This window comes from Panthera onca, chromosome C2, assembly GCF_046562875.1.
Source record: "Panthera onca isolate mPanOnc1 chromosome C2, mPanOnc1 haplotype 2, whole genome shotgun sequence".
Lineage (NCBI taxonomy): Eukaryota > Metazoa > Chordata > Mammalia > Carnivora > Felidae > Panthera > Panthera onca.
The window spans coordinates 48,986,549-49,012,900 of NC_138347.1; the positions used below are offsets into that span (position 1 = coordinate 48,986,549).

General features: G+C 36.9%; 1 protein-coding gene and 1 pseudogene across 2 annotated transcripts in view; one reads left to right on the plus strand and one right to left on the minus strand.

The window, feature by feature from the left end:
• IMPG2 (interphotoreceptor matrix proteoglycan 2) overlaps positions 1 to 26,352 on the minus strand; it is a 97,351-nt gene that overhangs the window by 32,848 nt on the left and 38,151 nt on the right. For both annotated transcript variants that reach the window (XM_078452970.2, XM_078452969.2), the window contains 4 exons: positions 23,403 to 23,461; positions 22,005 to 22,025; positions 13,875 to 14,119; positions 10,316 to 10,401 (listed from right to left, as the gene is read on the minus strand). In XM_078452970.2, coding sequence (XP_078309096.1) covers positions 10,316 to 10,401; positions 13,875 to 14,119; positions 22,005 to 22,025; positions 23,403 to 23,461 — 411 coding nt within the window. The remainder of the gene's footprint in view (positions 1 to 10,315; positions 10,402 to 13,874; positions 14,120 to 22,004; positions 22,026 to 23,402; positions 23,462 to 26,352) is intronic.
• Positions 919 to 2,562, plus strand: LOC132683789 (large ribosomal subunit protein eL6 pseudogene; annotated as a pseudogene).

Here is a 26,352-nt window from a genome sequence, read left to right on the forward strand (position 1 = left end):
ATGAATATAGATGCAAAAATCTTCAAAAAATATTAGCAAACCAAATTCAACAATACATTAAAAAGATCATATACCATAATCAAGTAGGCTTTATTACAGAGATGCAAGAATGGTTCAACATCTGTAAATCAATCAAAGTGATACAACACATTAACAAAATGAAAGATAAAAATTATGTGATCATCTCAATAGATGCAGGAAAAGCTTTTGACAAAATTCAGCATTCATTTATGATAAAAAATCTCAACAAAATGGGTATAGATGGCACATACCTCAACATAATAAAAGCCATATATTAAAACCCCATAGCTAATGTCATACTCAACAATGAATAGCTTAAAGCACTTCCTATAAGATCAGGAACAAGACAAAGATGCCCACTCTTGCCACTTTTATTCAACATTGCATTGAAAATACAACTTGGCAACTTGGCAAGAAAAAGAAATAAAGGACAACCAAAATTGAAATTAAAAAAGTAAATTGTCACCATTTGCAGATGGACATGATACTACATATAAAAACCCCAAAAGAATCCACACAAAAAAATGTTAGAGCTAATAAATGAGCTCAGTAAAGTTGCAGAATACAAAATTAATATACAAAAATCTGTCGCATTTTTATACACTAATAAACTATCAGAAAAAATCATGAAAATTATCTTAAAATAAAGAAAATAATCATTTACAATTGTATCAAAAAGAATAAAATACCCAGGAATAAATTTACTGAAGGAGGTGAAAGACCTGCACACTGAAAACTATAAGACATTGATGAAAAGAAACTAAAGACACAATAAATGGAAAGACATTCCATGCTCCTAGATTGGAAGAATTAATATTAAAATGTCCAAATGACCCAAAGTAATCTACACAGATTCAATGTAATCCATATCAAAATTTCAATTGTATTTTTCACAAAACTAGAAAAAATAATTCTAAAATTTGTACGGAACCGCAAAAGACCCCCAAATAGGCAAAGTAATCTTGAGAAAGAACAAAGTCAGAGGTATCACACTCTCTGAGTTCACCATACTACGAAGCTATAATAATCAAAACAGTATAGTATTGGCATAAAAACAGACACATAAATCAATGGAAAAGAAGACACAGCCCAGAAATAAACTCATGCACATATGGTCAATGATTTATGACATAGGAAGCAAGAATATACAATGAGGAAAGTACTGTTTCTTCAACAAATGATGCTAGGAAAATGGGACAGCTACACACACACACACACACACACACACACACACACACAATGAAACTGGACCACTAATACCATATATAGAAATTAACTCAAAATGATTAAAGACTTAAATCTAAGACCTGAAACCATAAAACTCCTAGAAGAAAACATAGGCAGTAAGCTCCTTGACATTGATCTTAGCAATAAGTTTTGGATCTGGCTCCAAAGGCAGGGGCAACAAAAATAAACAAATGAGATTATATCAAACTGAAAAGCTTCCGTACAGCGAAGAAGCCATCAACAAAATGAAAAGGCAATCTACTGAATGGGAAAAGATGTTTGCAAATCATATATTCAATAATGGGTTAATATCCAAAATATATAAAGTCCTCATACAATTCAGTAACAAAATTTACAATTTGATTTTAAAAATGGACAGAGATCATTCTTTCCCATCTTGTAAGATGGCAGGTGAAAAAGCTGAGAAGCCAGATAACTAAGTAGAAGAAACGTGAAGCCAAGAAGGCTGATGCTGGTGGCAGGTTAAGAAGGGTAATCTCAATGCTAAAACTCCAAAGAAGGGGAAGCCCCTCTGAAGGTGAAACCCTGTCCTCATCAGAGCAAGTGGCAGATATTCCTGATTAGCTATGTACTCCAGAAAGGCCATGTATAAGAGGAAGTATTTAGCAGCTAAATCCAGGTTGAAAAGAAAAAGAAGGAGAAGCTTCTTGCTATTGTCACAAAACCAGTTGGTGGTGACAAGAATTGTGGTACCTGAGTGGTTAAACTTCACAAAATGCCTAGGTATTACCCTACTGAAGATGTGCCTCAAAAGCTATTGAGCCACAGCAAAAAAAAAAAAAAAAAACAAAAAACAAAACCTTTCAGTCAGCATGTAAGAAAACTATGAGCTACCATCACTCCTGGGACCATTTGTTCATCCTTACTGGGTGCCACAGAGGCAAGAGGGTGATTTTCCAGAAGCAACTGAGCAGTGGCTTAGTACTTGTGACTGGACTTCTGGCCCTCAATCAAGGTCCTCGGTGTAGAACACATCAGAAACTTGTCATTGCCACCTCCACAAAAATTCATATCAGCAGTGTGCAAATCCCAAAACATCTCACTGATGCTTACTTCAAGAAAAAAAAAAAAAAGTGTGTAAACCCAGACACAGGTAAGGTGAGATCTTAAACATGGAGAAAGAGAAATATGAGATGACAGAACAGCACAAGGTTGATCAGAAAGCTGTAGACTCATAAATTCTGCCAAAAATCAAAGCTGTTCCTCAGCTTCAGGGCTACCTCTGCTCTGTGTTTTCTCTCACAAACAGAGTTTGTCCCCATAAATTGGTGTTTTAAATTTCTTACAAAGAACCTAATTAAATAACTGATCCATTTTTTTAATGGACAGATATCTAAATAGACATTTTTTCAAAGAAGACAGACAAATAGCCAACAAACACATGAAAACATGCTCAATATTACTAATTATCAAGGAACTGCAAATCAAAACCACAATATCACCTCACACCTGTAAGAATGGCTAAAATCAAAAGGACAAAAAACAACAGGTGTTTGCGAGGATGTAGAGAAAAGGGAACATGTGCATATTGGTGGGAATGTAAACTGGCACAGCCATCGTGGAAAATAGTATAGAGTTTCCTCAAGAAATTAAAACTAGACCTACCACATGATCTAGCATTCTACTTCTGGGTATCTAACCAAAGAAAACAAAAACACTAACTCAAAAAGATATATGCACCCCTAAGTTTACTTCAGCATTATTTACAAAAGCCAAGATATGGAAACAACCTACAAGCCAAGATATGTCCATCAATCAATGAATGGATAAAGATGTGGTGTGTATATACAATGGAATACTACTCAGTCATAAAAAAGAACGAGGTCTTGCCATTTGTGACAACATGGATGGACCTTGAGGCTATCATGCTAAGTGAAATGAGTCAGACAGAGAAAGACAAATACTGCATGATTTCACTTATAAATAGAATCTAAAACACAAAATAGCAAACAACCAAAACCTAGACTCATATATACAGAAAACAGAACAGTGATTGCCATGGGAAAGGGGGTTGGAGGAGGAAGACAAAATGGGTAAAGGGCATCAAGAAGTACAAACTTCTAGTTATAAAATAAATAAGTTATGGGGTTGTAAAGTACAGCAAGGGGAATATAGTCAATAATATTGTATTAATTTTGTATGATGACAGTAACTAGAACTACTTTGGTAATAAAATCACAATGCATACAAACGTCTAATCACTATACTGTACACATGAAACTAATACAAAATTGCATGTCAATTATACTTCAATTTAAAAAATTCCCATACACATAAACCCATCTGAAGACTAGAATTCATGGAATAGATATGAATAAAATGAAGCCCATGAAAAATAAAAAAATAAAAAACTGGCCCCCCTTCCTCCAGAGATTCCTAAACAGTGGTGGTGAATATTCACTGACATACACTGTCAAGCCTAACACACTTTTTAAACAAAAGCATACATTAATGTGGTTAATTATAGCTCAGTCTATGACCATGAAATAAAACAGAACTTACTGGCCTAAGGAGGGATTCAACCCAATGTTATGACCTAATTAGTCATTTATGTTCTGCCTACGCTTCCTCTTGTCCATCCATCAAAGGTCTACGTGAGGAAGCTTTAGGATAACACATTCTTCCAATCATAAGGGAGGGAACATGATGCAAGAGATCACTGGGTACATCCCGACTTATCCCTTCTCCTAGTGACAAATGCACCAAATAGATAATAACAGAAGGTCATTGGGTATATGTACATATCCCCTCAGTTTCACCTACTATTTCTAAACTAACTATTCTTAACTATTTCTGCCAAGTAAACTTATTTTCTTTTGTGGAACTCAGTGAAACAATCACTTCCTGTCTGTCTGTGCAGTTTTAATCAGGTCCTATTTTAAGTGGGCCATCATGCTGCTTATTCGTTGTTGCCACCACCCCAGATTCTTCTCTTCCCTGCTTTCTTCCCTGGGAAGCTGACTCCTGATAATTTTATCATCCCTGCTTTTTTACCAACTCTCTTCTGTTTGAGTTTATTCAATGGGATGCACAAGCAGACAATCAAAGGATAAGAAAAGTGAGAGGTTGGGCTAATTCTTCCCTGCTCCCTCCAATAATGTGTCTCTTACAATAGCTGTATCCCTCTACAATTACAGCTTAAGCTATCACTGGGATCTGGTAACAGTTTTCTCCCCTTGGCCTAAATCCAATAGATGGTAATGGCTTCTAACTACTAGTCTCTGCATACCTCAACATTCCTTTTTTTACTCCCTTAAACCTATATATAGCTCTATCTTGGTGATTCTATTACTACTGAGACCCTGGCTCAAAAATAATAAATAATAATAAAGAACCATAAAAAAGAGTCATAATAAAGAACAAAACAGAAATTCTGAACTGAAGAATACAATGAATGAAGTGAAAAATACAATAGCATCAACAGCAGAATGTATCAAACAGAAGAAAGAATCTGTTAAGTAGAAAACAAATCTTTGAAATTATTCAGTCAGAAAAGAAGGAAAAAAAAAGAATAGAAAAAAGTGAAGAAAACCTACATAACAGAAACAATGAGAAACATAAACAATGAGATACCATCAAAGGAGCAATCTGAATTACTGGAGTCCCAGGAGAACAGAGACAAAGGGCCAGGAAGTTTTCTTAATGAAATAATGGCTGAGAATTTCCCAAATCTGTGGAGATTTTGACCACCCAAGTTCATAACCTTCATAGAACCTCCAGCAAATTCAACTTGAAAAGACCTTCTCCAAGACACATTATAATAAAACCATCAAAAATCTAAGACAAAGAGAGACTCTTGAAGCAACAAGAGAAAAAATCTTCCGACCTACATAGGAGTCCTCATTATGCTATCAGTGGATTTCTCAGCACAAAATTTAAAGCCAATACAAACTGGGATGGTATATTCAAAGTGCTGACAGAAGTAAACGGCCAACCAAGAATACTTTATCCAACAAAGCTGCCCTTCAGAAGTGAAGGAGAGATAAAGACATCCCTAGATATACGAAAGTTGAGGGAATTCATTACTACTAAACCTGCTTTACCACAAATGCTGAAACTGAAATAAAAGATGCCAATTAGTAACATGAAAACATATGAAAATATACAACATACTGGTAAAGTAGTATATAATAAAATACTGTAATGTGGGTAATATTGTGTGTTAACCACTGAACTATAGTAAAAAAGTTAAAAGACAAAAGTATTAAAAATAACTATAGCCATAATAATTTGTTAATGAATACAATATAAAAAGAATTAAATTGTAACATCAAAAACCAAAAGTAGATGGGAGTAAAAGGGTAGAGTTTTTGTATGCCATGAAAGTTAAGTTACTAACATAAAAATAGACTGCTATATCTCTAAGATGTTCTATGTAAGCCTTATCGTCACCATAAAGCAAAAACCTACAGTAGATACACAAAAGAAAAACAAGAGAGAATCACAGCTTACCACTATGGAAAACAATGAATTCACAGAGGAAGACACCAAGACAGAAACAAAGAAAGAAGGGAATTACAAAAGGGCCAGAAAACACTAACAAGGTAGAAATAAGTACTTACTCATCAAGTTACTCTGAATGTAAATGGACTAAATTCCCCATTCAAAGGGTGAAAAGTGGCTAAATGTATAAGAAACAAGACCCAACTCTACTCTGACCACAACAGACTCACTTCAGTTAAATATACATAAAGGCTCAAAGTGAAGGGATAAGAAAAGATATTCCATACAAATAGAAAACCAAAGAAAGCAGGCATAGCTATACTTATATCAGACAAAATAGACTTTAAATCAAAAACTGTAACAAGAGACCAATAAGGTCATTATATAATAATAAAGATGTTAATTCATCAAGAGGATATAACAATTATAGATATAATGGCACCCAACATTGAAGCACTGGTATATATAAAGCAAAGATTAACAGATCTGAAGGGAGAGGTATATAACAATATTATAAGAGGGGATTTCCTCACTTATTACCAGGGAAATACAAATCAAAAACACAATGAGATACCATCTCACACCTGTCAGAATGGCTAAAATTAACAACACAGGAAACAACAGGTGTTGATGAGGATGCAGAGAAAGGGGACCTGTTGGTGGGAATGCAAACTGGTGCAGCCACTCTAGAGAACAGTATGGAGCTTCCTGAAGGAACTAAAAATAGAACTACCCTATGATCCAGCATTGCACCATTAGGTATGTACCCAAAGGATACAAACATGCTGGCTCAAAGGGGCCATGTCTATAGCAGCATTATCAACAATAGCCAAACTATGGAGAGAGCCCAAATGTCCATCCTAGAATTTATTATGCTAAGGGAAGTAAGTCAATAAGAGAAAGACAAACACCATATGATTTCACTAATATGTGGAATTTAAGAAACAAAACAGATGAACATATGGGTGGCGTGAGAAGAGGACAGAGGGAGACAAACCACAAGAGACTCTTAATGACAGAGAACAAACTGAGAATTGATGGAGGGAGTTGGGTGGGAGATGGGTTAGATGGGTGATGGGTATTAAGGAGGGCACTTGTTGTGATGAGCACTGGGTGTTGTATGTAAATGATGAATCACTGAATTCTACTCTTAAAACCAATTTTGCACTGTATGTCAACTAAAATATAAATTAAAAAATAATAGGGGACAGCAAAATCCCCATTTTTAACACTGGCTAGATAATCCAGAGGAAAAAAATCAATAAAAAATGATGTACTTGAACTATACTTTAGACCAAATGGACCTAACAAACATATATAGGACCAGATGGTTTCACTGGTAATTCTACCAAACACTTAAAGAAAAATTAATGCCAGCCCTTCTCAAATCCTTCCCAAAAATGAAACAGGAGTGAACACTCCCAAACATATTTTACAAGGCCAGCATTACCCTGATACCAAAACCATACAAAGATACTACAAAAAAATATATATCCCTGATGAATATGATGCAAAAATTGCCAACAAAATATTAGCAAACTGAATTCAAGAGCAAATTAGAAGAATCATATACCATCCTATCAAGTGTAGTCTAACCTTGCCTATTAAAGAAACTGAGGTTCATAGAAGTGAAATGCCCACAATCACAGAAAATAGAGGAAAGATTCAGAATTACACTCCTGAGTCTCCAGAGTTCTCAGTCCCCATACTTTCCCCACTATTCCAGACTGTTCACCGAGAGATACATACAAATGTCTACCACATTGGTAGGAATATAAACTGGCATAGCTATTATGGACAATAATACAGAGGTTCCTAAAAAATTAAAAATACAACTACTGGGGCGCCTGGGTGGCTCAGACACTTAAGCATCCAACTCGGCTCAGGTCATGATCTCGTGGTTCACAAGTTAGAGCCCCGCATCAGGCTCTGTACTGATAGCTCAGAGCCTGGAGCCTGCTTTGGATTCTGCATCTCCCTCTCTCTCTGCAACCCCCCCCACTCACACTCTTTCTTTCTCAAAAATAAATAAACATTAAAAAAATTTTAAAAGTAAAAAAGTGAAATGGCTTAAGCCCTTTATCCCATGCTGAAAAAATTGAGTTTTATCAGACAGTTCCTGTGACTAGACACACATTAGGAAAGCAGATCAACCCTCAATGAAAAAGAAATCCCTAAACAATATAGACAATTTCAGTGTATACAAATAAAATGCCTTTCCATTCCATAAAAATTAAAAGTAAAACAATACATAACATCTTTGATGAAAGTCAAGTCTCAAGTAGACCACATAAAAAGTGAAAGGAAACAATTTGACTTTTTAAATAAGGATGACCATCTAATCTACTCCAAATAAGCACCCCCTAAAAAATGGCTTGGCAATAAAACTTTGTCATACATTGTGAAAGGTATGACATATACATGCCAGTAATAGCACTTCATTTATTTTCATAGGAATAGATGTTCCCATAGTAACAAATTCAACTCAAGAATTCTTCTTTTAGTTCAATGTAGTATATTAACTTATACCGGCCAGTTTCACTTCTGGGTATGCCAAATGAAAAGCTTGCTAGTGCTATAGAAAGCATACTGTGCAACATGTGATTTTCCAAGTCAGGATGCCAAAAGGTGTCAAATTCAGTATCCCAACATCCTACCTCTAAAATAATTTCTAAAAATCAAATCTGTAAAAAAAATATTTTAAATCTCATTTCTATGAAAGAACAAAATCTTGTTAACAGTTGCCCAAAAAAAGAGGGAGGAAAACCAATAACTACACACTTCTAATTAATCATCCTTTTTTTCATGCCTTATTATCATCTATTAACATTCCACTGTCTCCTCAAATTGTTACTTAATGCCCCACAGTTATCACTATTCAAAAACCAGAGGGGTTGGCTTTGACGCAAATGGAACCACATTACAGGCATCATGAATAAACATCTGAGCCCAGTTAGTCAGTGCTTGTCATCATCGAAGGGCAGCCCCTTTTAGCCAAACCCTAGCCACTTTTCTGCAACAGGGGAACGTGAACCTAATGATACCAGATCACCCTGGTTTTCAAAAGAGGTTAGAAATCTTCATTTTTCTGTAAAAATATCCTAATTGCTAAATATTGGCTTTGTAAAAAACCTGATCCCAAAGCACATGCTTATAGCTGGATCCAGCTGGCTGGTCTCCAGTTTGCAAACCTCTGGCTCATATAGAAATTCCTATCTTTACAACATCATTCTCAGTATCATCACAGGTCTGTGGTTAGAGAAGCCTGAGATGAACATAATTAGAAGGCATGGAGATTAGTGATGTCATGTTCACAGTGAATCACCATCGTCTCCCACTGCATCCTGAATGGACTTCTATGACAGCATCACCTTCTTTGTGTACACATCTGTCACCAGACTGAAAACTTCTTGTAGGTAAGCCCACACCCTTATTCATCTTAGCTTCCCCAGCACTTGGCACATGAAAATCACAAAATAAATATACTGGAATGAATGAGTCAGTGAATGAATAAATAAACACCAAATAATGCAATCTCTAATGTCAATAACCCCTAACTTTCCTTCTCCAACATAGAACTCAGTAAAAAGACTATTTCCAATGACATCACATTTCAAAACTGAGTTGCTCAATAGCTGAGTAGAAGAAATGGCTGCATATATCAGTGGTTAAGTGAATTTGGGGGAGACGTTATGAATGTTCATTGAAGGATTAAAGTCAAGAAACAAATATTTTAAAAAGCTGATATGAGACAGAAAAAAGCTCAAGAGAGTAGGAGTAGGGAATGTAGAGGGAGCCCCCCTACTGTGTCTATGGGATAACAAAAGATTCATGTATGCATTGTAACCAGCTAGTCTAGTGGTGGTGGTGGTGTCGTTGTATAGTTGTCAGTGATGTTGTTTCAACTACACTGGAAGCCACTTTCTCTTCTACTAGATGCCTCTCTATAGGTGAAGTGGCAAGCGAAGATCTGGAGCAGATAGAGGATCACCTAGGGAAGTTGTGTGGTAAGAACAAAAAGGAAAGTTCATTCCATGCTCTTTCTGTGCAAATAGGAATGTTTTCAATACAGGTTAAAAGGAGGCCTGATGTTGAGTCCCTGTCATTTGTCAGCTAGCTGTTATTTTCACTCTTCTTTCTCTTTCTCTTCCACACACACACTATTGTATATGCCTTAAAGTCTAACATTTTTCTTCAATACAGTCCTTGGAGTACAAATCTATACTGTCCCTTTGTACTTCAATTTATAGTCTTAGCTATAAAAACTATTTCTGAGTAACTTTTAGAGAACAACTCAGTGGGCACTTACAGCTTCATTATTACCAAACAAGTATAAACCATAAATAAGTTTTATACCACATGTGGATCTTGGCAATTAACCACCATAGACTTCATTTAACCACTGCAGAAGGCTTAAATTTTCTGAACCAATACTTGGGACTCTGGAGCTGACAACTGTGAATCATGTTCCAAGGATGATTTAAGAAAATGTTTGAAACAGGAACAGCTCAGGAAATTCATGATGCCAAAGTAATCAGGTGAATGTACAAAGAAGAAAGTTTGAGGGCCTAATTCTAGGCATAAAACATAGAAACATACTTACCAAAATGGATGGTAGGGTTGCCTGAAGACTTGAACTTTGGGTGTTCCAAACTAGGTCTTCAGTTTCAGGAAGTAAAACCCCTCTCACTGAAGAAAGAACAATATAGAAAACATTTTTAGTTGAGACACTATTGTATTTGAGGTTCAGGGACAACTAAAAATAAGTTTAGATTTTATAGTTTAGATCTTGGCACAGCAGATAACGCAGACTTGCTTAGAAAATATCTGTTACTTTATTCAGAGAGTTTACTTATATTGAGAGGGGGAAACTGAAGGACTCCATAAAAATTTGCTTCTTGCTCTTTTTCCTGCTTCTATTCTTACTACGACCTACATCCTCACTTTACACATGCCTTATAGAACAAATAGTGAATGTCCTCCTTGTGAGGGATAAGGAATTAACGATTTCTGTAGAGCCTTCCAGCACAAAAGGTAACATCTAAGGAAGGACCACACAAGAATGACCAGATGAAGTCATTATATGCATGTTCCAGACCACCAGTACTAGACATCTCAATGCCAAGACCCCCTGGCTCCGAGGAATATGACTTATGAAGAACACCTGGACCTGTCCTTGTTCTAGATGATTCCTGGATGCCTGAGAGGACAACATGTACACCAGACCACAACCCTCAGTAAAAACCCCAGACCCCAAAGACAAGACTCTCTCCTTTCCTTTTCCAACTCTCCCAGATACATCATCTATATCTGCATGCCCTCTCTCTCTCTCTCTCTCCATTTATATATGTAGATATATATGAAGATAGATAGATAGATAGATAGATAGATAGATATCGTCAATAACTCTGCTCACTTCCTGCAGGCTTGCGTTTTATTTCTGTCCTGTGCATAGTCAAGGACCCTCTTGGCTTGTCCTGCAGGACCCTCTCTTGGCTGGTCTCCTCGAACCCAGCCTGCCTGCATCAATATTAACACAATCTATCTGAATTACAAGACTCCAACATAAAATATTCTTCTCATTATTACATTTAAAACATTCCTATGTAATTTCTTTTTCTTTTTGCAAGCATTATTTACTCTTTTCAAGATTCCTGTAAAGATGTTTTTAAATTGATTTTTTTTTCACTTTAATAAAAAAGTTAAGCTGAAATTCCAACTCATTTGGTTGATGCTAGAATGGAGGAAATTATGCAAAATGATTTCCTTTTTGGCAGAAAGGACCTTTGAAAAGTGGGCTAGGACACCAGAGAGTTTATCATTATACCAATATTAAAGAGCAATAGAGGTAAGACAGTAGATTGTATAATTTAATTCAACAAAGGTTTACTGAATCCTTCTAGTTACACAGACTTTGATAAAGCTGAGACTATAAATATTAATAAAGCCAAGTTTCTCCTATGCAAGTATCCCCTATGTCAGAGAGATAAACACAAATTATACACTGAAGTGAGGGCATGTAATACCATGTATGGGATACAAAGAAGAAATTGATTTTGCCTGAAGGGGAGAGGGAATCTATAAAAGCTAAAGAAAAAAAAAGGATTGCCACAATTTGATCTGGTGTATGCACCAAAAATGGAAGCAGAATCTCTCTTTATTCACCTGTTACCACTGGCCTGATGTAAAGGGATCAGTCAGAAGCCAAAAACCCTATTCGGTTTAAGTATTTCCCAAAACTCTTTTCAACTGTGTTTACGGTTGTCTTCTATGGGTCAAGGATGATATATCTTTAAAAAATGATGACCAAGTTACCTAGAACTCTCAGTTGGCATGACAATAGAAATAGATTTTAGGGATGAAATTTTATACAAGTGAAACATTCATCTAATGAAAGATCAAAGCACCTGAATTAGTTTGTACTGTATATCCTAAAGCTTTTGTTAAATTCGCTTAGAAATTCTCTGTTTTTGAACTCCTTTTTTAGGACATCTTCTGAGAGATAGCTCTACTCCCAAGCTCCATATAAAAGGAAGACCTTGCTATGCTGGATTTAGTTTCCTACACAATCTCGCTTGGCTTGCTGTATACCTTAATCTTCATGTCATTCCTCCACTACCTTCATTATTAACCTTGGTGTTTGTACCTTCTGTTCAGTTTAGGTTCCCATCTCCTTCAGGTCATGACCTCCTAGCGCTATCTTTTTTCTGATCCCAATATCCAGATTCCTGGGAACTTCTGCCTATTTGCTGTTCCCATAGGTAGTCTTCAACTAGTCTATACTAGCCTTGCCAAAAGGAATTCAGCAATTTCAGATTATAACAAGCCTCTTCTCTTTTCACTATTTTATCTAGCTCAGGTATTCCAACAAGATAGAATGATGAAAAAGGAGTGTATGAGAAAATAAGCCCAGGGTACCTGCACTGCTCCAAAATGCAAAGGTTCCTTAGTGTTTTAGAACTGATAGCCTAATGTCACTATCATCTACAAAGACAGTTTCTCCACTTTAAAGTCCTGTATAGCCTATATGAAACCCAAGCTACTTTATGACCCTGACCTAGCACCCTGTCATATTAAGGAAACATCATTCTAGCAGCCAAAATAATTGAAAAACAATTTAAAGTTTTAGTTCAGCTCTCAAAAAATACCTTACTTAGGAAGAAGGAGTTATACATAGTAAAATTTTACTTAACCTTTTTTCTCTCTTTTCTCTGTCTTGTGTCTATTTGTGTTTGTTTATTTACACACACACACACACACACACACACACACACAGAGGCCTAGGTGATAACTGCCTGAAAAGATACAGGATCTTTTCTCCTAAGAAAACGTAGGAATTGAAGAAGGTATAAAATGTATCATTGTTAGTATTGCCTATCATTCATAAATTTTCCTCTTTGGCAGCTGGTACTTCTCCTATGCAATCACTTCAATAAAATATACTCCATGGACATTTTAAAAGCTAACTACTCTTGAGTGAAGAAATCATAAAGAAGGAAACATGAAGTAGCAAGTAATTTAACAGGACACCGTGTCCCTGATGAGTTAAACTGTTGCAATACTAGTTACCAGATTCTTAGCAAACTTTAGTATGAGATTAACTAGGCCACTCTTTAGCCTCTAAATCCAAAGTAGTCAACCTCGCCCTGGTGATCCCAGATCCACCTATCGATTTCAGATCATAACTGGCTCTCTCCAGCTATCTAAATACAAACTTAGTACTAAATTCTCTGGGATTCTCCCCACCACCCAGTATCAGTTCTCCTTTCACCAAGATCTTCCCTGAACTTTCCTGAGCTACTCTGTATCTTCTGCTCTCTGGCTTTTAAGTCATCACACCAGTTGATTTGCCTGTAGAGAATTAATGTGTTGGTTGCTCAGGCAGCCCTATAACCTGTTTCAATTCACACTTACAGGTTCTATTTCTGTTTTTCTTATATTTTCCTCCTACTTCCCTAAATTATTTCTACATCTCATGCTCTTCTCTACTTTCTCCTCTCTTTGTGGCCTTTTGTCTACAAATATTCCTAAGAGCTCCTGACTGGTGTCTCCAAAAGAGCTGTGTCTCATGCAGTCTAGAGAACCACACATATTTAAGGAAATCAGTATGTTGGAAAAGAAGCTAAAGCTATACAAGGACTTTATGATGGATATCAACTCACCATTGATAAGCCGGAGGGAGTCAGGATCTGGATTCAAAGAGGAATTCCCCAACAAAAAATTCTGGTGCAGTGTCTCAGCAATATAATCTCTGAAGTTACTAATTGCATAAACAGCAGTGGGCTTATCATCCAGTTCCACAAGACCATGGTTTTCCACCTTGTTGGAATGAAGGCTAATTAGGTCCCAGGTGGTATTGCCGATGGCCTCACCATTGAAGGTCACTGCATAGTGAACATCTAAACCACTATGGATTAAAAGAGAGAACAGATTAGGCCCTGCTAAGGAAGCACAAAGAAAGGAACCCATGGAGAGCAAATATTACACCTGGGTGTGGGGAGGGGCTCATAAGGCATGGATTCCGCCACCATTTGCTGCAGACAATGTGACAGGTATTTCACATGCTTTATCTCATTTAATTTTCATAATAACCCTATAAAGGTTTTATTATCTTCAGGTTATTATTGAAGAAACTGAGCTTTAAAGTAGTCAGAAGATTTGCCTAAAATTTTGCAACATGTAAGTCAAGATTCAAACACATATCTGCTTGACTCCAGCACCTGCATTCTGAACTACTATGCTCCACTCTCAGTAGCTTTCATTAAACTATTATGCAAAAAAGTCATTAGGAGCTTTGCTCTAGTCATCACTCTGGCTTCCAGCCAGTCTATGAGATACGGCCATCAGAAGCAGTACCCATCAAGTCACATCAAGATCCTTCCACAGGAAAGGAGAACACTACCTTCTTGAAGATAAACCACTCAATATAGACATGAGATGAAAACAATTTCCCTCCTTCAGACATTCTAATAGGAGGAAAATGACTCCCAAACCAAAGCATACAAATAATTTAAGCACTCCCTCCTCTGTTATAAGTAATAACTTACTTATAAATTATTATATATTCTTTGATTACAGCCTTTATGGTTGTGTAAAGATTTTGTTTAATGTGACTGCCTTTCAGTCTGCCTTTGAGTTTCTATCCCCAGTGTTCAGCATGGTACCTTCAGGGCACCCAGTGCCTACTAATAAACAGAAATCTAAACTTGTCTGAATATAAAAAGAAAACTACAGTCTAATAAAGATATATACATATCTAAACAAAAAGTATCAACATAATGAGACTGATCTCATGGATTCTAGAAAAAGAGATTAGTCAACTAATTTATTTCACTATTTAGTGGAAATCTTCTGACCAATGTATTATGGCTTCCTTGTAAAAGTAGATCCTTAGATTGGAGAGAGCCACAAAAAGCTAGCATGGCTTGATGATACTGGGGCCATTAAGATCATCCAACTTCCTTTCTCTTATTTCAAGCTTGCAAAAAGAACTTTGATTATAACTCCCCACAGATTTTCCTATGGGTAAAGAATCCATGAGCCAGACAATGCAACAATTGGTCACTTGGCAAATTTCTTGCTTTAAATCAATCAATTGGCATCCTAGAGAATGCATCATATCTTATGATTTGGTAAGCACGAATTGGTCTTAAGAGACCTGTTCTTCCTGGGAGTACAAGCAGTTTTGGACCTGTCCTAGGCCTGCTTCCTGCAGATCCACACCCTGGACTAGAGGGGACATGATGAAAGTGACCTCCCTCACCAGCCATACAAATAATCAGGTCTGTAATGATGTTTTTATCTTACTCTGAGTAACTTCCATAAGGTTTTTTTCCTAGATCTGATAAGCTATCACTTCTAATGGGATGGTTTAAGGTGCTTTCAAGTGGTAACTGAGGATTTTGACATCCTGATGCTCTACAAAGTAGTAAGACATCAGCTTGTTATCTAGAGCTTCCGTCAGTCTCTTAATTTTTCATGTCAGAATATGTTGATTTATGGGTAATTCCTGACCCTCTTTTGTAAAGTGTATTTCAGTAAAATACACTAAAATAACCAAATGATGGCACTGAGGTAGAATAAAATAGTAAGAGGGACACCTACTGGTCAGAATTCACCACACAGTATGTGTTCCAAGCATCTAGCATAATGCTTGACTCATAGTAGTTCAATAAATACTTTTGAAAATTATGAAAGAACAAATGGTCAATTTTATTCACTAATGCAGGCAGATAAGACAACTAATTTGTGCCACTTAAATAACAGTATGATATTCCTGACTTGATCCAAAGAATTTTAGTCTCTACATTTTTCACATTAAAGAGCATGCATTATCTTCATACATCTCTGTCTTCTGAGTAATCATTTTAGAGACATTACTTCACAGCCACGACCATACCCCTGAGGATATGCATGCTTTTCCCAAACTCTATGGGATGGACCATGACTACATCTCCAGAAAGGTGAGGTTCTTGGGGTCTCTGCAAAACCAATTTCATGTTAAGACAGAAACCAGTGATAAGGAAAAAAATGGAGGAAAAAAACTGATTTCATTCCTATGCTATGCAGAAAACCAGACAAGGAGAATCAACTTTCACTGGGAGTCTAGCATGTGCCTTGTATGACTTTTAAATATCACACGGAGAAGATCAAGAGAAATGTTCTTGGATCAAGAAATCTGTGTAGTCTGGATTAGATTACAGGTTTTACTCTTTATTGACAAAATATAATTTGTCTCCCAAAATTTGCCTTGGATATCTAAAAATAATGCTTCTGTTACAGCCTATGTTATCTAGTGAGGAGAAATTCATTAAAGAAGATAAAGTGCCTCAGAGATATGCTACAATTCTTTACCATGGTTTTGTACTAGAAAAAGAACTCAAAGAAATGCTTAAGGAATCGGGAAACCTTCTATTCTCAGAGCTGAGACTGTCATTAGGAGCCAAAACAGACTGAGTTCTGGCATGGTAAATGTAGTAAAGAGACATCTTAGGATGAAGGACAGAATAAAAGAAAGCCCAGAGGCCAAGGAAGTACATAAGAGGCAGCAAGCACATTGGAAGACAAAACATGATCTGACTGAAGAAAGCAGGGCTGGTTCTCCACACTCAGCACCTCTGAGTTAATCAGCCACCACTGTATCATCATCTTTCATCTTCTGAACTAGACTGAAACAGCTGCTATATAGAGAAAGGTTCTCCAGAAATGTCAATCATGTGGAGGTAAAATTTACCCTTTCTTACTCTCTTACCTCAAATGCCCTGATTGGCTGTTTAACATGCACAGATTTTAAAGAGACAAAATAAAAATATTACTTCTCATTAACATCCACCAAAATAAACATATTTCAGAGAAACTCAGACATCTTTTATAAAATTTCTTCTATTACAAAGAAGGAACACACTTACAAAGCCTGGAGCTGAAGTTTTGAAGTATACCAAGCAGATATATTATTGATTCACTTCAAATGAGTAACCTACTAACTTAAAATAATATGTGAACCTTGAGACAGGTACAAAGCAAATACAAAATTTCGTATGCATATAAATGCTTATGGAATAAGAGAAAGAGAGAGGTTATATATTATATAAATGGACTATTTCTGTGCCACACATTCATTTATACACAGGTCAGAACACAAGTATACCAAAAAGTTATGAATAAATTCCATCAACTGGCTAATATCTGACAATACTGAACAATTTTGGAAACTGTACCTAGATTAACAATTCTATCATAAAATCTAATGGCTTCATATTGTTATCTGTGTCCCTGTAGAGGACATAGCACTCAGTAACTGGATACCATTCTTTTGGTCATAGGATTAACATGAGAGTTTGGGTGGTTTTCATATTCTAATCATGCCAAGAGGGTAACAAACAATCAAGCCCTCTGGTTGAGAACTGGCCATCAACACATTACCTATAATATATACACACAAAACAGTTTACACATACTAACAGTATAGAAATCAAAATTCTGATTACCTTGGTCAACATATCTGATACCTCCTAGTCATATAACTTATGGCAAATCAGTTTTCCTGCCTTGGGCAAAATATCCCCACCTCCAGAAGGAGAATAAATAATAGTTCTCATTTTCACTATCTCACAGGGATATTGAGAAAATAAAATGAAAAAAAAAAAAAGAGGCAGTACTTCAACATATCTCTAAAAGTGGTTTTCATTTGATTGTGTATTCCTAGAGGATATAAACCAAGAGTTTATCATTTTTGTAGGCACGGGAATTGTCCAATTTCTAGGTACTTACTAAACACTTGCTTAAATAATATAAATGAAAATGAGGACGTCAGGAAGAGTTAAGATGGTGAAGTAGGGGGACTGGGATTTCCCTTGTCCCTCAAACACAGCTGTATTGAGGTCAGAACACTTAGAATACCCAGGAATACAGTCTGCAGAGTGACAGAGAAATCTCCACAGGTGGACGGAGACAGCTTGATGAGACACAGGTGGATGTTTACAAATTGGTAGAGATAAAGTGCTGGGCCCCATAGGCACAGAGAGGAGGAGACCCCTTCCGTGGAGAGACAAAAGGAAGAGACATAGAGGCTGTGAAAGTGTGGTATTATATTTGGAAAAGAGAAACACCTCTCTGAACCACAGACTGGGGAAGAAGAAATCAGGAGTTTGTACTTTGCAGTTTCTACTTTGCAAATAGCCTTAGGATTTGAAGACCAGCGTTTTCAGGGGTGCCAGACTTTCTCCAGACTGGAGTCCATGCCCTGTGCACGCACCTGGTGGGGAGAGACCCGGCCCAGGGTACGGAATTGACCTCAGGGGTGCACTGGGAGACCACAGTCCGTTCCCTAGAGTACTGTGGGAAAAAGGTTTAATGCTCCCCACCCCCCAGCCCCCCACCGCAAAGACAAAAGACCCTGCAGGCACCAGCCAGAGGCCCTTTGTGGACTGGGTGGAGTGGTGCTACCCCAGAAACAGGTCTTAGCAGTGAGGGATCCTTTAAGACATCGGGTTTTGAATCCCAGCCAAGCGCTTAGAAGGTGTGGAAGACTGTGGAGCAGGACAAACAGCATGATTTGAGATACCCAGTGCCAAGAGGAGAGATTGAGGAGTTGCCATTTTTCTCCCCATCACCTACACATGGGGCTTCAGGGAACAGCACAGCACCCCCAGTGGAGGCAAAACACACTTACACCAAACCCTGTCCCTCCGTGCCTGGTGACTGCATGTCTACTGGAGCAGAACTGACACTGAGTGAACCAGCAGGCATCGCCTCCAGACCAGCACAGTCACTGGTCTCAGGAACCAACAGACAAGTGTATTGTTTTTGTCTGTTAGGCTGGGGTGGGGTTTTTTTTTTAATGTTTTTTTCTTTTTCTCTTTTCTTTCCTTCTCTTTCCCCCCTTTTTCCCCCTTCTACCCTCTTTTTTTTTTTTCTTCCCTTTGGAATCAAGCTCATAGTTTCTGATTGGATTTTTGGTCAATTCATCTCTCTCTCTCTCTTTATATATATATATATATATATATATATATATATATATATATATATATCTTTATATATATATCTTTATATATATATATCTATATATATATATATATATATCTTTATATATATATATCCCTTTGGATATATATATATCCATATATATATAGGATATATCATATATATATGATCCCTTTGGAATCAAGCTCATAGTTTCTGATTGGATTTTTGATCAATTCATCTCTCTCTCTCCTTTTCTGTTCTGGTTGTCTGTTTAATCAGGCATTTTTACTCTATTCTTTTTATACCTTTTCTGTATCTCCTTCTTCTTTATTTTCCTCTCTCTCTCTCTCTCTGAATTAAACTTTATAGTTTCTTTGATTCTCTGCCTGTATTTTTTTTTCACCCCTTTCATTTCTTTCTTTGTATGAGATAAATTTCCCCCCCACACCTTTTTCCTTTTTTCCAGGATTACTTCATATGGGATAAGTCCCCCCCCCCCAACACACACACCTTTTTCACTTTTTCCAGGGTTATTTCAACGAACAAATCAACAATCCACCACTACGTGCAGTGGGATAGAGAGCCAAAGACTCAACAACAGAGTGCATGCAACACACTCCAAAAACACTTCCTAGAGTACCAGGCCATGGACAGTGTATAACACTTTTTAATATACTAGTATTCACAGGTATAGGACACATAACAAGCTATTAAAACACGTAAAAGACAGACACCTAGCCAAAATGAGGAAATGGAAGAATTCTCAAAAAAAAAAATTCCAGGAAGAAATGACAGGCAGAGAATCGCTCAAAACAGATATAAACAACATATCTGAATAAGAATTTAGAATAACAGTCATAGGACTAGTAGCTGGGTTTGAAAAAAAAAAAAAAAACATAGAAGACAACAGAGAATCCATTGCTGCAGAGATCAAAGACCTAAGAAATAGCCACAATGAATTTAAAAATGCTGCCATTGAGATAGAAAATAAACTAGATGCAGTGACAGCAAGGATGGAAGAAGCAGAGAAGAGAATAGGTGAAACAGAAGATAAAATTTTGGAAAACGATGAAGCTGAAAAAAGAGGGACAGGAAATTACTAGACCATGAGGGGAGAATTAGAGACCTAAGTGATTCAATGAAACAAAATAATACACATTTCATTGGAGTTCCAGAAGAAGAAGAGAGAGAGAAAGGGGCAGAAGGTTTATTTGAACAAATTATATATGAGGACTTGCCTAATCTGGGGAAGGAAACAGACATCCAAGTCCAAGAGGCACAAAGAACCCCCTTCAAAATCAACAACAGGTCAACACCATAACATATCATAATGAAACTGGCAAAATACATAGATAAAGAGAGAATTCTGAAAGCATCTAGGGACTAGAGGTTCTTAACCTTTAAGCGAAGACACATAAGTTTAGTATCAGACCTGTCCATTGAAACTTGGCAGGCCAGAAGAGAGTGGCAGGAAATATTCAATGTGCTGAATAGGAAAAGTGTGCAGCCAAGAATCCTTTATCCGGCAAGGCTGTCATTCAGAATAGAAGGAGAGATAAAGATGTTCCCAAACAAAACTGAAGGACCTCATGACCACTAAACCAGCCCTGCAGGAAATCCTAAGGGGGACTCTGTGAGTGGAAAGCAGCAAAGACTACAAAGGACCCAAGACATCACTGCAAGCACGAAACGTACATATAACACAATAATTCTAAATGAGGAAGTCAGAATGCTCTTTTCAAATATTAAATATTGCAGTGAAGGAGTATTACTGTATGTCTAAACATGTCCATAATTAACCTATAAATTTGCTTCATAAATTTTCTATTATACTTATCAATATTGGAAGAGAAAATTAGTTTTTTTAATGTTTATTTATTTTTGATAGAGAAGGCAGGAACAGGGGAGATGCAGAGAGAAAGAGGGACAGAGGATCCAAAGTGGGCTCTGCACTGAAAGCAGAGAGCCAGATGCAGGGCTTGAACTTATGAACTGTGAAACCATGACCTGAGCCAAAGTTAGCCACTCAACCGACTGAGCCACCCAGGCACCCTGAGAAAATGAGTTTTAAATAAATTTGAGCCCAAAGGCAAAAAAAATGACAAGCAACTACTACAAAGAGTATTGACTATGTTTTTATATTATGCTTTTTCTAAGAAATTCTAGAGTGGATTTTGTTTTACAAATGAACTATTGTAGAGATGATCTTTCTCCCATTCATTTGCCACTTAAAGTGACACTTGATTATGTTACTGAATGACAGTATACTTGAAAGTGCTTACATTAATGGCAGTTTTTATTCCTATTTTCATTAAGTATAGCTCAACATTTAAAGCACTTGATAGTCAACAGTGTATGGAGGGTTATATAAACATATCCTGTGAGCTAAATCCAGCCCAGTGTCCATGAGTTAATGAATTTTCTTTTTTAAATAGTTTAAAAAAATCAAAGCAAGAATATTTTGTGACATGTGAAAATTATGTGAACTTCAGATTTCAGTTTCCATAAACTAAGTTTTACTGGAATATAGGCACACTCATTCATTGTCAGTATATTATCGATATCTACATTCATCTGATGGCTGAGTTAAGTAGTTGCAACAGAGAACATATAGCCTGAAAAGCTTAAAATATTTACTACCTGACCCTTAAGTGAAAAAGTTTGCCAACCTCTGATCTGTAAGGAGATGGAAACTGATACTGACACTAATATTGGAATATTGGACACTAATATTGGAAGTTATTCCACACTGAAAATACAACATACCATATTTTCTAAACTGCCTTTCAACCAGTGAACAGTATAAAAAGTGCCAAAAAGTACTCTACCTGCCATTTTCCTTGGGGGACCTGAAAATAAAAATTCAAAGTGTTAAGTAGAGTTTGAGACAGTTATAATTGTCACATCATTCATCAAAGTGCAAGTTCTTAATATATTTCCTCTAAAATGTTTCCTTAAATCAAAATGCTTATATAGTATCAGATGCTGAAAAATGTCTGTAGATTGAAGGCAGTGAACAAAGGCAGAGAGAAGATTCTATTTTAAAAATACTAATATATACTATCTTTAAACTTACTTTTTAAACCACTCTTATAAGGTTTTCTCTTTCTAAATAAGCATTTTTTTTTTAGTAGATCAGCAGAGGACTCCAGTTGTTGGCATTAACAAAATTAGGAAACTTTTTTTTGGTAGATAATGAGTTTTGTAGTTTAAAATCAATGAAAAGAAAATAAGGTGTTATACAGAAAAGGGCTTAAGGGATTGGGAAAGGTCAGGACTGACTAAACTACAGGATATTGCATAGCCTTTAAAATTCATTAATTTTATGTAACAGACACTTAACAGAACTTCTCATGTGGCAGAAAACTGTGCTAAGTGTTTTACAAAAATTAATTCATTTAATCCTCATTAAGATTATCAAGAGCCATTAGAATCCCCATTTTACAGGTAAAGAAACTGAGGAACAAAGAAGCTACATAATTTACCCAAAGTATTTCTAAAGTTTTTTTTTAATAAAGCAGAATTAATAGTAAATTATCTTTTTTATACAAATATGACATTAAAACTTGGTAATTTATCTAAAATCATCTGGCCAGGAGTGCCAAAAGCACGATTTGAACCCAGGGAAGTTGGCTGCAAGGTCATGTTGCCTTTTAGGTCACATGAGAGGGGTCTTCAAAGGCCTCACATCCTTAGGTTCTCACAGAGGCTTTGGTCACAACTGGAGGAAGTATTCTGTGAAAAGTGAGAAGGCTGAACCGGGGAGACTGGTCATGGCCCTCTCCCTTGCACAGACAACTACCTGAGTATCTTTGGGTAAATTACTGAAATTTCCTGTGCTCTGGAGTGCTTATTAGAAACAATGAAGAGTGATAATAACTATCTCATAGCATGGCTATTGGGAATAAATGAGTTAATATAGATATGAAGCCTGGCACACTGTAAATGCCACGTACATGCTTGCTGTTATTGCTAGTAAACACAGAAGTCGTGACAAGAGAGGGTGCCAAGTTTAAGATGTTGGCACTATTAATTATGCTGTGAGGTTACACAGTACTCCTACTCATGCTCCCCTACATCCAAGAGCTGGGCCACAACTATCCTCCAAATGCCCCAAACCCTAAGAATACTGAGTCTAGCATGGGGGATAAGAGAAAGAGCTAAAAAAGGTATTACATTGAAATAAAGAGTGCTACTGAACATGTACATTTTTAGAGTCTGCTTACCTAAAGTCAAGTACACGGATGTCCTTATAGCCTGGTAACCCAGTAAATGCATTTTCAACCTGTTAAAAATAAAAATAAAATTTATAGCTATGTAGAAATGTGAAAAGGTACATATAAAATACTGCTTTAAGAGCTGACTACAAAGTGCACTGTTTATAAGTGGCGGAAGCTTGTACATCTATACAGATACATAGTGGACAGAATGTTACATAAGAAAACTATAATAATTAACCTTGTTAGAAAATAGTTTTTAACACAACATTGCCACATTTTTCTTTCACATTAAGGTTTTGATATGCTTTAATATTAATTTCTTTCCAAACTGTGAAAAGCAACTTCTTGTTGGCAAAACACTGCTTTTTCCCTTGTGGGATGACATGTAGATAAAAGCATTAGTTTCCCCCACAAAAAAGCTACAATAGCATTTTTAAAGGTAATTGTTTGGATTAGAAATCTGGTGCAGCATACACACTCATAAACAGTGAAGTATTCGTTTTCTTTCAGTGTAAAGTTTCTGAAGGCATCTGTTTCCTGTTCCTACAACACGAGGGAACTGTGAACACAATCAAAATTAGAAAATAGTCCACAAGCTGAAGCTCAGTCCCCAGAAGAGAGGCCCTATTGATTGGGTGTCATGATGTAGGTTACGAAGCAGTGACCAGGTAACTAAATTGGTCAAAAGCTCAACTTATGAGCATCACATTGACAGGAAGCAAGTAGATATTTAAGATCCAGCCATGTAAATCAATATAAGCTTAGTGAATAGAGGGTTGGAAAGAATGCTAACTGAACTAAAAATCTAAAAATAGGCAGGTCATGCATAAATATGTATTTTAACAACATTGAGCATTTAACCCAGATTTCAGAAGGTGACACTCTCACCAGAAAAGTCACAATGGAACCAACACCAGAACAAAGAAAGGAAGTTATTAATGGATTCTGGAGGCATCTCTCTCTGGGCATTTGCTTTTAAAGCCAAGTCTTGATAAAATTGGGGGAATGGGATTTTTTAAAAAATCATGGTTCACCGAAGACCTTAACACCTTAAGGATAAAGAATCCAAACCCATGTAACTCTTTGGCTATCATAATTTGCCTTGTTTTATTCTCTTAGAGGAAAGACAGAAGTGCCATAATTCTTGTGGGATCAAAGTAGAGATGGAATCCGTAGGATAGGAATTTGAAAATGAGTCAGTCTCAACTGTTTCTGCTGGCAAAGTAAGTGCCTTATTTTATAGAACTAATACTGCCCTGCCCACCATCCATATCAGTTTTCATAAAATTAAAATGAATGCACCTGAAAGTACTCCGTTAGCTGAAAAATGCAATACAACTGTATGTTATTATTATCACTAGGCCCATATCATTTGGGGCTTTGCCATCTCTTGAGTCTAACCACATACAGGTATTCTAATTCATCACATCTGGTTAGCTACCATACAGGTGTCCAGCTGAATCACTGCTCTTTATTAACATCAAGATTAATAATGGGTACAGCCTATTGAATGACTTCTATGTGCCTGGTGCTTTGCAAAAGCACTTCTAATCCTTGCAATAATGCCAAGAGATACCTATTTTCCCAGTTTTATAGATGAGAAAACGGAGATATCAACTAACTTACCCAGGGCCGTGCATTTGGTTATGTGACTAAATCAGAATTTATTCAACCCGAAATCTTTCTAACACCAAAGCCCGTATTCTTCCCAATGAATTTCATGCTTTCTCCTCTTCTTCTTCTCCCTTCTTCATGATAAGGATGTTACAGAATTGGGACCAGGACTGGGAAAACTGTGAAGCTCACTTTAACTTCTCAGCTGAATTAAAATTAAGGGGAATGTACATGGTATAAAGGAAGGAACACTTTGAAGGGAAGGAGACCTGATTTTCTCTTCTACTCCTAGAGGTTGAAATGACCATGAACAATTTACTCAGCCTCCTGAGCCTCATGTGTAAAATGAAGATGTTTACTCTCATGGTTGCTGTTAGCCAACAGACCAAGCAGCTTGCAGAACATAAGGCACAATGCAAGGACACTGTGTTGATGCTGTGGCTCTCTTCAGGTATCTATGCTCCCAAGCCTATCGTGCTGACCTTTTTCTCTCTGATGTCATACTTGGTGTCATCCCACGCTTATCTTACTCTTCTCATTTAAAAAAAGCAATTGCTCCTGAACCTCAATCCTCTTTAAGCAGGCTTTCTTTTTCCTTGTATGTCTTCCCGTGTTATTACCCAGGAAATAGTATTAAAGGAGCAATCCCTGTGACTGTGTCCTAAAGGGAGAGAGCTAGAGGGGCCCCCTCAATTTGCAGTAAACACAGTGGCAGAACCTTTCAGACACACAACCTCTGACTCTGCTGTTTTACACAAAGAAGTGGCTGTTGGTAGACATTTCATTGCAGGTAAGGGGATGGGGCTATAGAGATTGGCCAGGGAAGAAACCATTTCATGGTAGGCCTAGACCATTCATCACCCCCCAGATCACCTCAAACCAAGAGCTATCTACCTCATAAAGTCTCTGTTGGAGATGTTTTTCAAAATGTTTATTAGACTTCCTATAAATATTCAGTCATACAGTGCAATTGTTTATCTAAACACTCAGGCTTATTAAGGTTCTTTACTCCAAGAGCAGAGAGAACCAGAGAGCTGATCCAAGACATTATCTGATGCCAGGTGGCCACTAGCCTGACTGACATTTCTTCCACATACCATACAGCCTTGCAACTTGGCCACACAGCTAGGAAAATTAATTGTCTGGCTTACACTCTCCATGTCTGATGGCTACAATGATGCTGTTTGGCTGAGAGATGCATATTTCTTTTTCTCATCTAGACACAGTGTCTAGGGAAGGAAATGAGTCCAAAGTAATGGAATTGGAAAACTTGGGCAAGGAGAGCCCCATCAAGAGGGAATGGAAAAGAAATAAACAGGAAGGAATGATGTGCCCTGTCAAT